The 15,481-nt window shown below is 41.5% G+C and overlaps 1 protein-coding gene across 2 annotated transcripts in view; it reads left to right on the top strand.

Moving 5' to 3' along the window:
• Window positions 1-1,460: 1,460 nt before the first annotated feature.
• Window positions 1,461-15,481, top strand: part of CPNE8 (copine 8) — a 105,675-nt gene continuing 91,654 nt past the window's right edge. Inside the window, exons 1-2 of one of the 2 annotated variants that reach the window (XM_071803418.1) lie at window positions 1,461-1,747; window positions 13,996-14,036. In XM_071803418.1, coding sequence (XP_071659519.1) covers window positions 1,608-1,747; window positions 13,996-14,036 — 181 coding nt within the window. In that variant the 5' untranslated portion in view covers window positions 1,461-1,607. The remainder of the gene's footprint in view (window positions 1,748-13,995; window positions 14,037-15,481) is intronic. The other variant, XM_065858419.2, reaches the window with a different exon arrangement.

Genomic DNA, 15,481 nt, shown 5'->3' with positions numbered 1-15,481 from the left:
GTGTGCTGTGCACAGGCAGTATATGTCCCCTAAAGAAAACCATATTACTCTCTTCTGTATTCCCACTGCTTAATCCGTTGGCTAATCAGGAGCTAACCAGGTGTCCACAATGAAGTTCTCTGTCCGTCATTATTCTGATGTATTACCTGAGATCATGCATGGAACCTGAATTACAGCAACAAGAATTTAGAAATTAAATTTTAAAATGACTGTATTCTGACAAGGTTTGTGGTTTTAGAGTTACACTTGTCTTGTATATATAAACACATTAAACTCCTTAGTTTCTATGTGCAGAACCAGAGGAGGAGAGGACTTCTGTACAGGATTTGCGGTGATGACCTGCGGTCTTTGGCCTGTCCTACATATTGTGCAACAAAATACATGGTGTTTAATTTGCCTGTGCCTTGTCTTCCCACGTGTGACATGGGGATGGTGGTACTTCCATATCTCATCAAACTGCTATGATGAGAGACAAATATTGGGGGCACCTTATATGCCATGGTGTTGGATACCAATTAAATACACGAGAAATAAGATGATGGAACTGTTAAGATTATTGTGAATTATTGTGAACAGCGACTGAATTAACGGTCTTCTAAAAAAAAAAAAAAAAAGATACAGGCCTGTGCAAATACACTGGAGGGTGAAATTCCCATTTTTGTATGCGTCACTTAAATGCATATAATAACCAAGGCAAAACCACATCTTCTCGGTCATGTCTCCTGTAATAGCAACTGCTGTTCTCTCTACAGGTGCAATTATCACCGATGTCTAATTTCCCAGGTTTTTCTGTTCCGCTGTCACGATCGCTCTGCAGAAGCGCAACTCGCGGAGCGGTCCCTCTGCCGCGCCCCCTGGCGGCGCGGAGCCCGCCCGCCCGGCAGCGGAGCCGCCGCGCCCCAGCCCTGCCCCGCCGCCTCCCGGGGCACCCCCGGCGTTTGCTGCCGGGCTGCGTTTTCCGTGGTGTCCCGGGAAAACAAGTCTGCCTCTCCGCGGGCCTGCGCGCAGGGCGTTGAATTTTGGGACGTGACACGCCAGTGCGCAGCCCGTCCCCTTCCTTCCCAGCGGCTGGCTCCTGCGGAGGTCGGGAGTTCCTTGGTTGCTCGGGGACCGCTGACTCATCAGCGAGGAAGCAGGGGTTTTCCCGGACAGCCCGCGGGATGGGACGGGAGTTTCCGTGCAGGGGCCGAGAGGGAAGAGACGGGAGGTGCGAGAACTGAAACACCCGGGAGCGCCCCCGCGCTGGTTTCCACCGGGGCCCTTCCCTGCACCGCACCCTTTGGGGTCGCGCCGCCCAGGTGCCGTTTTCCCCGCTGAGGGTCCGGTACTCGAACGGGACAGGCCGGCGGCGGGTGCGTCGTGCCCACCCCCGATCGGCCGCAGCCGCTCCGCCGTGGGGCGGCCGCCCCGCAAACCGGCCGTCGGGCGCCCCGCGCGGCTCCCGCTCGCGGTGACGTCACCGCCCCGCTCCCGCCCCAGCCGGCGGTGTCGGGCCGGGGCTCCGCGCCACGGGCGGCGGCGTCGCGCCGTGGAGTGGCCGCTTGGCGCCGCCTCTTCCCCTCCCTCTCTGTCGGCCTCTCGCTCTCCGTCCCTCCCTGTGCTGCCCCATGTTCGGGCTGGAGAAGCCGGCGGGGCAGCAGAAGCCGGGCAGGAGTGGTGGGTTTCCGAACATGGCGTCCGTGGGGGATTTTAACGTGCTCAGTTCCAGCATCCCGGCCACCAAGGTGGAGCTCTCCGTGTCCTGCAGGTACGACGGCGGCTTGGGGCCGCCCTGCCCGCTCGCGTCGGGGCTGTCCGAGGGTGCGGACGGGCGAGCGGGCTGTTCCCGCGGTGTGCCGGCGCAGGGAGCCCCTCGCCCCGGGCTTGTCAGCGGGGCGGGGAGGAGCAGGGGCAGCGCCGAGCGCGGGGCTGCCCACCACATGCGCGGCGCGGTGCGAGGCGCTTTCCCTCCTGCCCCGCAGAGCGCCCCGTGCGCGGCGAAGTTGTGGATCCCCAGGCGCGGGCAGAGCCGGGGAGCAGCCTGGGCTCGGCGGCCGGTCCGCTGCAGCCCGCTGACCGCGCACCGGGCGTGCCCGCAGCGGGGGTGCTGCCGACGGAGCCTGCGGGAGAAGCGGCGGCTCTCGCAGCGGCTGCGGGAGACACGGGCAGCTGCTGCTGCTGCCCCGCATTCTTCCCCTGCCTCTCCCGGCACGGGGGACGCGTCCCTGTGCGACCAGAGCGATTTCTTCTGTAGGTATTTAACTTCTGGAGCTGTCCCAAGTGCCGCGGCTTGGGACGGAGGAAACTCCCATGCGGACGAATCATTTCATGTTTGTTTTTCTTTTCTTTTTTTTTGTTAATTTTTGTTAAGGCTTTCTTGTAAAATTGTTACGAAACCGGACGCGTTACCTCGTCACATTTTGTCCTAATGCTGTTGCCGATAAATTAAAAAAATGCCAACCCGTAACACAAAACCTAGTGTATGCAGTTTTGCTCCACGTCATTTCTTTGCCTGTTATTTGTTTATCGGTATTTCAAAAATTCTGCCTTCTGTCTTGAACCACAGACAATTTCCTATTAGAGGACTGATTTTTTTTATTTTGTTTGTGGGCTTGTATATTCCTATTTTCACTCACGTTTTGCAGCTTCCTTAAGTATTCCCTCATAGTTGCAGAGCAGTAGCTCCTTTTACCAGCAGAGTTGGCAGCTTCTAGTGGATAATTTGAACTGTTCGTGTTTCCTGATGGGAAATGAGACAAAGTTTGTGCTACAGTCCGTTGCTCCATTTTGTGAGTAGCTGCCTGGGTGTTGCTGCTATTAACTCTACTTCTCCAAGGACAGCATGACAGTGCTCTAAACTTAAATTGTCAGACCACTCCCTCTGCTCCTTTAGTAAATAAAGTATGATTTGATGTTTTATTAAGGTTGCCTTTCAAAAGAAGGCAGAGACCATGAGAAGTATAGTAAAATTGAATTTGGAATACTGAAACAGTCACCAGGCTGACATCTGAAAACACACACACGTTGCCTCTCTTTGCAAAGTTCACTGGCAACAACCACAACAAACCCTGGTCCCATGAAGAGCGCGCTGCTGTGTGTACAAGCAATCCGAGACCTTTAGTATACTGACTTCGAGCTTCTTCAAATGACCTGTCACAATTACACTGGTCAGAACATCTATGCTGGGAGGTTCTTTTGTTCCAGGTATCGTTTGCAATATTTAGTTCAAACCTTAGTTTTATAATGATTTGAGGATCCATCAGATAGCTATGAAGAAATGTAGGTATATGATATAGTCCATCATTTCTGACCTTAGTTACTTTACGTGTAACAAATTTTAGTATATGATTTACAATGTTAATTTTACTGTAGATATTTTCAAAAGTCATGACTGTTTTGTTAAAACAACTTTATTTTTTTTTTCTTGTTAAAAAAATGGTGTCTCATCCTGATATGTCTCAATATCATTAAGTGCAGAAGGATGGGAATTTCCATGGTGATTCCTTTCTTCATGTGCTGGAATGACAGCTTTTAATCACAAAATCATGCTTCAAAATTGAGTGTAAAATGAATGACATTGGTGCAGAGATTAATGATTAACACGTTTGTGATTCATCTGTAAACATGTTCATTGGCTAAAGCTCTCAAAAAGTAGTGTTAAATGACATTGTGAAATACAGCAAAAGCAAACTGCAAAGTTCAGAGAATGCTGAAAATCCTTTAATAGTTAGCAATTGTGTATTTCTTCATACCTGGAGAGAAATGCCTTTACAATAATTTGGGTCATGACATTAGATTTTTCCTTGATACCTGTAAGAGTTGTAAAACTAATTTGGTCAGTAATCTACATCAACAATTATCAGCTGATAACTATTATTTCTTTGTAGTTTTTTTGTTATTGTTGTGGTTTGGTTTTTGTGTGTGTGTGTGTTTTGTTTGTTTGTTTGTTGGATTTTTTTTTTCTTTTGCTTTTTTCATTATAGGGAATATGGGAGCTTCTTCCAGTTTGTCCAGGTGGTGTAACTTGGTGGTCAGTGAAGCAGTGCAAGCTGTTTGTGCCACAAAGTAAATTTGTGACTCTAAACAATATTCTGTCATTTTTTTCCCTTCTCTTTCTTTTCTCTTATTAATGAATGATACAGCTTTTATTCACTTAGCTTTTAATTCTGTGCGGTTTATCTGTTAGCACTTCCCGAGTTAATTTGCCCTGCATGCCCATAATGTCCATGTTACCAGATGAGCCAGGTTCCAGTACTGTGCAGATGGCGTTGCACTACTACTTATTCTGCAAGCCAGCCTGTTTTAGCTTTAGGGGCACATCGGGTAACTTTTAGGAGAAGTGCATCTCATAGGATGAGAAATTTTCTCTGAAAATTAAAAAAATCCAGAAACATTGTGGATATCAGATAATACTCTTTCTGGGGTTTCTTTATGTCTAAAACCATTTCTTAGTATTCCCATGGCTTATTGAATGTCAGCATTGACTGTAGTTTTACAAATGCTAGAAAAATAATAAATGAATTTAATTCTGTCTAGTTATTACTACTCAGTACCTATCAAACAAAAAGTTCAGCATTCTTTTCTGAATCTTGTAAGATGTAGATCTCCAAACCTCTGAGTTATGGTTTGTTGTTGTTGGTTTTGTTTGTTGTTGTTTTTTCCAGGAATCTGTACTCTTTGGCTCAAGAGCCAGATCTAATGTAGCAGAACAACTTAAATGTGTCATCCCAGAGGATCCTCTAGTGTTGGTAATAGTCCGCTATTGTCTGCATCAGTTGTTCTAGCAGCCATCTCCCTCTGTGCCCTGTAGCTGCCTTCATCACATGCCCTGAAGGGCATCCATGGTCTGATGCAGATTTCACTGTCACCTTCTATGTGATCTTTATTTGTTGCAGCCTGGCATAATTTTGTGGTGAGGGATCAGGACCTTGGCCCTCCAATTGGCGTGGGAGAGAGAGTATAGGCCGTTCTCTATCTTTTAGTCCACTACTGGTTTCCAGCCCAGAGGTTCCTCTTTCTCTACAGGGTATTTGTTCTGCATACTGATTATAGGCCTGTGCCTAGACTTGAATCTTCACTTACCAGCTGTGTGTGGAAACTCATCCCTTGTGAGCTTGACGTAAGTTTCAGGACATGTGTCTGTCATCATGTATCTCCCTCTCTGGTGTTGTTCTTCACTGATTCCAATCAACTTAAATATTGGAAAAGCTTCATGTTCTCTTCCCATCTTCCTTACTATCAGTGTAGTTACTATGTTGTTGACTGAACTAGTGGTTGTAATTCTGAGAACACAAGTAGATGGTGGTTAGCACGTATCAGTGGGCTCTTAAATTTTTTCACTTCTTGCTTTGACCGATGCAGTTCAGTGGGCCTTCAAATTTTTCACTTCTTGTTGTGACCTGTACAATGGTGGTTTCTGTTCCTCATGGTTACTATGTGGACCCACCTTGTTTTTTTTTCTGTAATCTCCTGATTGAGCCACAGCCTTTATGAAACCTTATCTTACAAGAAAAGCCACAAGTTTCCTTAAGCCTCATGTTAATGTTTAGTTACTTACTGAATGAGTAGTTATCAATCAGAATTATCTTCCTGAGAGCAATTATTAATATCTATGGGAAAGTGAAGCTGTAGTTTTATCGCTTTATGACTTCTAGTAGTGTATCAGAGATGCCATGGTTATCTGAAAGATGGTGAAACTGTTGTAGAACATTGACACAGTACAGGGTCACTTTGCTAATTCAGAGGTTTGTTATGATAGTGTTGCTCTTCTAGGCTTTGTGTTGGATCAGTCCGTCTGTCCTCATCATTTGGGGTTTATGTTGGAAAGGCTCTATACTGGCTGTATTCCCACACCAGGCATAATGTGTGTGAAGGCAGCATAAACTCCTTATCCTGGTTAATTCAACAGAAATACAATTGATTGCCCTTGTCTGGTTTGGATCAGTTCTATGCCGCTTCACAGTTTGTACAGTAATATTAATGAATGGGCAGAATGGAATTAAGCAACTCCTATTCTCAGTAATCAAGGTAATTTAATTTCAAGTTTTTCACACAGAGGGACAAAAAGTCCTACTTCAGAATTTTTGCCTTTCCTTTTGTTTGGCAGTCTGAAGGTTTTAACCAGCCACTTTCTAGTGGCTGCGATACCCAACAGTATGTTTAATGGTATCTTTGATTGTCCTAAGCATTGATTTCTGGAAAGATCACGTCTCTGCAGACAGTGTACTTACCTCCTGTTGGTTTTTTTTTTTTAAATATTAATCATTTGTTACAAATCCCCATCAATCACAGAAAGATGCCATGAAAAACGAGATATCCATAACAAATTATTTGAGCTTGCAACTCTGTATAGGGCAAAACACAGAATATAAAAGTCATCCTGACTGTAAATCTGTTTTTTGTTTTCCTGCTTTCTTTGTGTATGTGTGTCTGGGCTGGACCAAATGTCTGTAGAGTGGTTATATAGGACTGACAACAGAAGGTTTATCTTAGATGTTTTTTCTTTGCAGTGAAAGTGCCTAGAGAACTAGCTGGCTTCAGCTGAGGGGAAACTAGTGTATCAGGAGAAAAAGAATAAATGAGTGACAGTGTCCAGTAAAATAGGCATGGAGATGCATTCCTGGTAGCCTACACAGTTTGGTTTTCAGCTATGTGTCTATATTGTTTGAACTTTAAGCATGCAGAAATGTGACTTCTGGATTCAAGGCAGATCTGTGGGCCTGTAAATTTGGCCTTGCGATTGCAAGCAACACTAACAGCACAAGTCTTGGGACTTGTCAGGTTTTGTCTAAACTTGTCTTGGGCAATGTAGAATTTTGTTTGCGTTTGCTTAGTTGCAAACCCCGAATTTTCTTTAGTAACCAGGTAGCTACTGTGTAGTTACTTTCTCTCTGGCTTGTCTAGGTGTAATTGTGTGAAACCATATTTCTTTCTACAGATATTACTAGCAAGTAGTTATTCTGTGTGGAACAACCAATTTGTGACCTTCATGGAGTAGGGCAGCACAGAGGGGCATTGCTGTGGTGTGACAGCAGAGACCTGCAAGTGGGGACACAGGGTGCAGGGGGAAGGAACAGGGGCTGAATAGAGAAGGTTTGGGGTGCCTCTGGAGACCCCAGTGCTGTAAAGAGCTCACCAGTAGTCACTAAAAAAGTGCTGGCTGGGAACTGGGCAAAACTGGGTTTTGAAATAACAAACAGATGAAAGAGCAAGTCTGAAACAGTTGTAAACCACACCTTGTACAGTAAATTTGGACATAAGGTGGAGTTGCAAACCAACGAAGCAAGAGCAAGGTGAAAGAGCGTGTTGGAAAAGTAGCCCAGGTAGGGATCCTCAGAGTGGGGAGGAAGAAGCCATCAGCATCATACTCCTTCTGAAAACAGCTGCTCCACCCCTGCCACCGCTGTGGATTTCGTGGTTCTGCCCAGGCAGGACTTGGGACGCTGACTGCTCACTGTGACTGCCTCCCGCAGCTGAAGCCAAGAATCTTAGGCCTCAGAAGGGGAAATAAAGAAAAGTCTGCCAGGAGGGAAAGGGCTGTGTACTAGAAAGTGTGTAACAATGCTAAATGTGTTATTACGAAGACTTTCTGTAGTAGTATTATTTTCCTCATTCTCTTTTATTTCTTTCCCTGGCCATCTAAGCAGTGCTTTCCCCACCAACACCCCTGCAATGTCTGAGGAAAGATGAGGAGTATTACACTGATGGCGTATGTTTGTTTTCTAAATGGCTTCTTTGGTTTATACCTTTTAAATAATTGTTTCAGAAAAACTGCAAAACGAATCTGTATGTTTTATATATTGTTACACATGAATGAAACGTTAACTATACATTCCTGAAGAAAACAGATCTAAAATAGGACCGCATATCCATGGATTTGGATGGGCTGGGTGAAGGTAGCTGGAAAGAACTGATGAGTTGATACTAGATCAAACAGGTCTTTTGGCCGCTGGCAATCCTTAGTGTCATCCCCAGGATACGCCACCAGCATCTCAGAGCCAGGGGCTGTTTACCTGCCCAAGAAACATAAATGTAGATGGCTCATTTTGTTGCTTTCAAGTAATAATTGGGTTGGTACTGAAGCAGAGTTCAACCAATTTGTGATATTCCTAAATGGATTTTTTTTTTTTTGAAACTGGAACAGTCCAAGGTTGTGTTCAGGTCTGCTTCGTCTGCAAGAGTATCTGGCTGTTTTCACAAACTGATGCAGAACTATTGCCATGTTTAAGTAAACGAACTTGGCAATTCCTATGGGGTCTTTTTAACCGCCAGGAATAGTCAGCAGTTTTAGTAGAGGTTTCATCCTAAAATTTTGCATACCTCTAGCCAGCGGAGACTTTCTGTGAGTTGTCATAAACCACATGGAAGAACTGGTGATCTTCTCATTGCTTCTCGCTTTTTTTTTCCCCTTAAGAGAATGACTTCTGAACCAATATGTTTAAATTGACAAAGTTACTGGGAGGCTGAAAATTATTTCTTCATCTTCTTGTGGACAATTGTGATCAATTACTTTTCTAAAGGTTATGAAGAGGTATTGTGGATGTTTTCTTAAGCTTGCACATCAGAGATACGTTTGCTTTCGTCCCAGCCCTTCTAGTGCCCCAAAGAGTGGAGACAATCTGAACAGAAAGGAAAAGGTCCATCCTCATTGCCTCTTAGTCAGGAAAGCCACGGTTTTCTCAGCTGTGAGCCTTTCCTAAGAGAACCAGTTATTTTTGACAAGACAAATTTTGAGAAATCGTCTAATCTGCTTTTAGGTCCAGGGCATTTTGAATCTAGAGATCTGGAGGCTAATAGCTTGCTTTTATTGTGTTCTGACAGAATACAAAAGGGGAGAGTTAGCTGGGGAAGGGTGATTACTTAAGCTAGCACTACAGCTGAAAAGTTGTTTGTGAAATTACTCTGCAAGAAGTCAAGTGGACTCTTCACTCAAGTGGGCTCTTTAGATCCTACATCGTCTTACCTGGGACTGACCATTGCGGTACAGTGATACCAATTAAGGCTGAGGGACGGTGGCTACTGGGATTTAATACAGTTGTGTTACAACTAGTAGTAGAATGGTACTATTTTCTGCGCAGTAAAAAATGAGGAGATATTGCTTGTTTTGTTCAGGATCTTCCTTGAAAAAGGCACATGGGCCCAGCATTGAGTGAGGGAAATAGAAATGCATTTGTTTAATGAACTAGGGACAATTCTTCTTCCCATGGAGTGATACAGGTGTACTGTGAGAAAAGCAGTCTGTGCTTATTTAAGAATATAATATATTGAAAATGTATGTTTTCAAAAGTTCAAAAATTATTTTGCAGGTATGTTTTGTGTTTGCAGACTGCTGAGTGCTTTGTTTCACAACCAAGAAGTCTTTGCATGTGCTTGAATATAATCTAAAGATGAAGAGAAACATAAAACCTTAGCACCTGGAGAGATTCGGACAAATTTATCTGAAGTAAACCACATTTTTGTCATTAAGGATTTCAGAGCTGTTGAAAGCAATGTATAAATATTTTTCCAGTCATGCGAATGGGTGTTTGGCTTTTGTTTTGTTTGTGGTTTGTTTTTTTTTTTTTTTTATTAACTAGAGAAATTGATTTAAAGCTATTCAGTTCTATGGTTTCTGTGGTCTGCTCTCCAGTGTCAGAACTCTGTTATTTCTGAAGGTGGAATTGGATTTACTTCTGCCTAACAGTTTGGCTTAACAAAGGGTTAAATTTAAAACTAAAAATTACAGAATAGGAAACTGAGATGTTGATCATTAAAATAAAGTCAAATTTGAAGCAAAGTATATGTGAACAAGGTGAGTAAATATTACTTTTTAATATGGGTTTGTCTTTGCCAGCACACACGTAATACATAGAGTACGTGAGGTTGTACAGAGCAACACAGACTGCAATGACTTGTTTAGCCACCACTAACTACATCTGTGAATCTTGAAGTCTCTGATTGATACGTACGAGATGTTTTTACATTAAACATAGTACAAAAACCAGACATTAGGAAGCATTTCTTTACGGAGGGGATGGCCAAACCCTGGAACAGGCTTCCTAGAGAGGTGGTCGATGCCCCAGGCCTGTCGGTGTTTAAGAGGCCTTTGGACAATGCCCTTAACAACATGTTTTAACTGTTGGTCAGCCCTGAGCTGATCAGGCGGTTGGACTAGATGGTTGTTGTCAGTCCTTCCCGACTGAAACATTCTATTCTAAAACAATTTTTGAAGTAAAGCACTGGGTAGAAACTGTTGTTTTGACAAATCTTTATCGAGTTCATGAAGCTGTGTGAACTAAGTGATTCTGCTAGACATAACTAAATATGTTTTAACTTATTTACTGATTACCTTTTTTTCTTTTTTTCCCCTTGGGGAAATTGCTTTCATTATACAGAAAAATAAATCTTTATCCAAGTATTTCTAATGTTTTGTGCTTTGCAGTTTAGACTAAGTGGGCGTTATTGCTGTGACTCCTACGTTGTTTTTTTATCCCCCTTAATCAGCTGTGTTATTGCGACCATTTTGGAAGGTCCACTCCAAAATGGACAGGTGCAGAAGGAGTTCCTTTGGGGTCTGTGATTGTAGAATAATGCTGTCTACACAGATGTTCCTGGACTTCTTTGCTATAGGTATTTGATGTGCCTGTTTATCCAGGCAAAAGCATGTGTCCCTTTTTTTCCTTTCTCATAATTGATAGGAATTAATTCTCTTTTCTTTTTTGCATTCTTCATCTGAAAAGGCTTACTGGGCATAGAAAAATTATTCTTCCTATGTTCAGTCAAAGTAGAAGTCTGTTTGTCTTAGTACTTTGATTGGAAGGAAGAAACAGGAGTTTCAGATATTTCTGATTTCTGGCTTTGTGAGTTTTCCTAGGGCTGTTTCCTGAGACAAATTGTGCACTACTGAAGAGAATGTTTTTTTCAGGAAAAAGGGGAATAGGTACACCCTGCATTGCTCAGCCTGTGTAGAAAGTACCATTGACTATTAAGTGAATAAAGACTACACAAAGTTCCAGAAATATATCCAGTCTTCTTTCTCCTTTTGGTTTTAGCAATTCTTTTGGTTGTAGATTGTCCTATGCTTATGTGCCATACGGTTTTGATGTATTTAAAGGAGCATTTTGGTTGTTTTCCCCCTAACATGAAAATGCACTAATGATATTGAGCATTCTCTTGAACTGTTAGGTGATTTAATGGACAGATCAGACCTTTTTTTTAATTTATTTTTTCTTTCTCTAATATATTCTCCTGTTGGAACTAGTCTTTCCGTTCTTTCCAAAACTGGCTGTATTGCTTGAACAGCTTGTTAAGTTCTTATGTTACTGTTTTGGTTGGTTATTAATGATTTGGAAGATGAGGCATGTCTGTAAACTTTGCCGAATGCACTATGTATTTATGGTAAAATGTGTGAAGGGTCAATCTGAGGATATTACAAGCTGGTTTAGTTCAAAACTGTGATTTAATGACTCTTACTGGCCTCAATTACAATGTTAAAGTCTGGTACCTCAACCCTTACAATCCTTTCAGGGATACTGTCTGTGTAGAAATGTTCTTAATTCAAGGAGTCCCTGAGCAGCAAATAGTTGGAGACCAGGAACATTCTCAGGAATTATTACAGATTCTTACCTTGTTCTTACACTGTTCCAATGGTAGCTACTTTTTGCCACTGCTGGAATAAGAGCATTGGGGTAGACTGAGCTTTACGATAGCTGGTAAGGTCAGTCCTTATGTTCTTATGTATTTGGGAAAAGTACAAGGGAAAAAAATGTAAAGGAACAAAACAGTAGTAGGAAATATAAAAAAAAAAAAAAAAAAACCAACTCAAAGCACCTTATCGTAATAAAAGAGTCATTAAAATGATGTTATCTTAATCTGCAGTCACAAACACTAACATACCTATTAAAAGGTCATCATATAGTATTTATACAGAGGAATTAAAATTGCTTGGAATCCTGTGAGGACTACCTGGAAACCTAATATACTATTTCTTTCATATAACCCTAATTCTAGGTTTTTATAGCAATTTATTTGGGATAATAAACCCAATTCTAGTTACCATTAATCAGTAGCATATCTAGGTATGTATAATTAAACAGGCACAGGAAGCAATTTTGTTTTTGAATTGGGGATTCTGATATTGCAGGACTTACTGTACTGTCTTTTAAAGGAGTTTGTAGTGGTCATTGTCAAATACAGACTTGGGGTTGCTGATACAGCTTGGGTTTGTTAATATTTCCATTTATATTTGCACATCTTTGGTAAAGATGGAATACAGTCTCAGTATAATTGAATGCATATATGCAAATTCCACTTCTGAATGGATTAGAGAAGTTGTGAAGAAGCAGCTTGTGCAGGCTTCAGGTTCATTCACAAATACTAATTTTAATCCTATTGCCTGCACTGACTAAAGAAAATAAACCAGATGCACCCAACATTCTTGTAAAGCCATGAAAAGTTCCCAAGTGTGAACTTTTCCTCATTGAAGTCTGAGCGGACCACTTAGGACAGCTGTATTGAACATTATTAATATGCTTTTAAGCACTGTTGAGTAGAACAAAAATAATTTGATTTAGATCTGAATGAGAGCAATAAATGGTGACTTTTAAAGGGCTGTACTAATTATTAAAAATAATGATCTGTAAGGGATGTAAACTGTTTATTTAATCCTCCTGCTTGCTCCAGGGTAAGATCAGAGAACTTATTAGAACTTGTAGCTACCTAACAAATTCTTAAAGACCTTTAGTGGTAGAGATTTCACATCGTGTCTGGCAAATTTTTACAATGGAAGATGGTAAAACAACGAAAAAGAATTTCAACTTCTGCATCTGCAGTGCAGGAGATTAAGCTTGGGGTTAAACCTGTTCCTACTTGCTCTGTCTGCATGGTGATCAATTTGCAGCAGTGTTTTCCTCATAGATGTGTTCTATAGACTTCTGATTACTTCTGCTTCTGCTGGACTCTGGTGGCTCCATGTCTGCCTTAGATTGCAAGAAATTGGAGTGCCCAAAAGGTTATTGCTTGAATTGAGTGTTTACCAGTATTGTGAAGACCAGACAATTACTCTAAAACGGCATTCTTGTTTATGTGTTCCAGTGTGACTTTTTCCCAAAGGCACAGGATTCCTGACTTGCATTCAGTTTGTAGTCTATTATGATGTCTAGAAGCATGTTTGACATTACTGCTGTATATCCAACTATATGCAGCTGTGCTGCATTTTGCTGTTGGTTAAGTTTAACACCTAACTTAATCTACCTGCCTAAGTTCAATAGCTCTTTCTTGCCCCTGCTCAACGGCATCCTGTTTTCAGACCGTTTTTCTAGCTTTTCAATATTTTTTTTTTTTAAGTTTTAATTTTGAATGATGAAGTGTTGGTAACTGTTCTGAGAATGGTTTTCTGGTCAGTCCTGATTCTCTAGACTTACTGTTAATTTGAATTTCCTCACCTATGTGTGATTCTCAGTTGGATGAACTGTGGCTACAATGTTGGGACTGCTTTGCTTAACAAATGAAGTTCTTACATGCTTATTCCTAGATATTTTGTAGATATTTAGAAATCTGATTTCTCATTTTGGTTTATGTCCTGTGTATGCTTTAGTTCTCTTTACTCATCCATGATAGATTCTTACAGTTATTTCCTAGTGACACTAAGATGTCATAGCTATTCTTTTAAGTAAAGTCTAAAGTTTTGGGGTTCAATGAGCAAATTAATCTCTGATAGACAGTTTGTGATTTAAAGGTATTTCTGTTCCTAACATCCATTATATATATTTAATGTTCTTGTCACGTGTTGCATTTTACTTCATGGTGTTGAAGTAGATGAGCCACAGTTTGCTCAAATCCAAAAGGTATAATCAAATGGAATGTAAGATGACTCAAGTGTTAGTACTGACTGAATTTGAGTAAATGTTACATATTCAGAGGGGAGAAAACTAAGCTAGCGCTTGATCAAAATTGTTAAATACATATATGCGTTGCTATCAGCTTTCTGTCTTTTACCATTTTTTATAAACGTGATTATTTTTATCTCTTTTTTGACAGAAATCTTTTGGACAGAGATACGTTTTCTAAATCAGATCCAAGTAAGTATATAACATTTTACTGTTTCTTCTCATATATTCAAAATTTGCAAACACTAGATTAAAAATTAGATAGGTGATTTTCTTCAGTGTCAGTTAGGTTTACGTTGTCTTTCTGACAATTATTTTAAGAAACTAAGTTACTCTTAAGTAATTTACACTCATAGTTTCTCTTACATGAACTTTAATTTTAAAGACTGTATTGAGCGTTGCTTTCCTGAGGTACGTGGTCCCTTATTTAGCAGTTAACCTACATTTTTCCAAAAGTAATAAATGCAGAACATTTTTTCCTGTTGTTGTTTGTTTTTTGTTTTTTTTTTTTTTTTGGTGTGTGTTTTGTTGTTGTTTTTTTCTTCTTTTTTTTAATCTGTGGTTCTAGATCTCTTTCAAAGCTAGTACACAAACTTCTAAATAAACTAGAAGCACTTGTTGCTGCTGGTACGTAGTGTCCACTAATCTTGGAATCAAACACTGAAAACCAAATGAATTCCTCCCTGCAATACATGACCTTTCCTGATCAAAAACAGTATAATGGTTTCTGTATTAATGTTTTCAGATAAAAGATAGTGACACATGTTATCTCCTTAAGTTTTATTAATGCACAATTGGGTCCAAACAAACCTCTCATGCCGGTGAATTTATATATGATGAGACTTTTGATTTAATATCCATTAATATCTTTCTGTATTGGCTGCTTTATGAAACTTTCATCGAGGACCTGAAACCGCAGGAGATTTCTTTTTTGGCACTTCCAGAGCCAACAGTTCCCCATTCTCTTTGCCCAGGACAGTATTGCTGTGTTACGTGTTGTTGTCCTGCTAACCTGTGGCACGCAGGCCCAACTGGCAGCGTAAGTGGGTACTCACCTTGAGACCAGATCTCTAAAGCATTTCACCATTTTGAGTGCTTTAAATAAGCTATTTACTGGAAAGAAGAAAGCAGTATGTTTTGAATTGATAAGCAAGGTTATGACACTTTAAAAAAAATATTTCTTTATACTTTGAATCTGTAAAAAATCCACCAGTTTATGTCTCAGAAATATTTTAAAGATAGATATTAAGGGTTTTTTTAGGTTTTTCCTGCAACTCAGTTTCCTTGTGTCCCTTACCCAGCATGGGTTGCCCACAGACACAATTGCTTGGGCTGCCCACAGGCCACGGACCCTTCAGAGGTGTCCTGCCTCTGGCATGGGGTATGTGCTCTCGAGAGAGCCGCTCCAGCAGCACATCTTCGCAAGTGTGGCTCCAGCAGTATCTCTGGCAGCTGTGTCTCCAGTTCCTAGCCGCTGCTGCCTTTTGTCTAAAATAGGTTTGGGCAGAGGCCCCGTGCGCTCCCCTGGCTCACAGAAGTTCTGGCAGGCGATGGTTTATCGCGAGGATTTTGGACCTGACTTGGAACCGTCTGTGACAGTCACCGGGTGGTTCACAGCCTCTTCCTACACAGGTCAC

This window comes from Patagioenas fasciata, chromosome 1 (genome assembly GCF_037038585.1).
Source record: "Patagioenas fasciata isolate bPatFas1 chromosome 1, bPatFas1.hap1, whole genome shotgun sequence".
Lineage (NCBI taxonomy): Eukaryota > Metazoa > Chordata > Aves > Columbiformes > Columbidae > Patagioenas > Patagioenas fasciata.
This window is presented reverse-complemented; position numbering and strand designations above follow the sequence as displayed.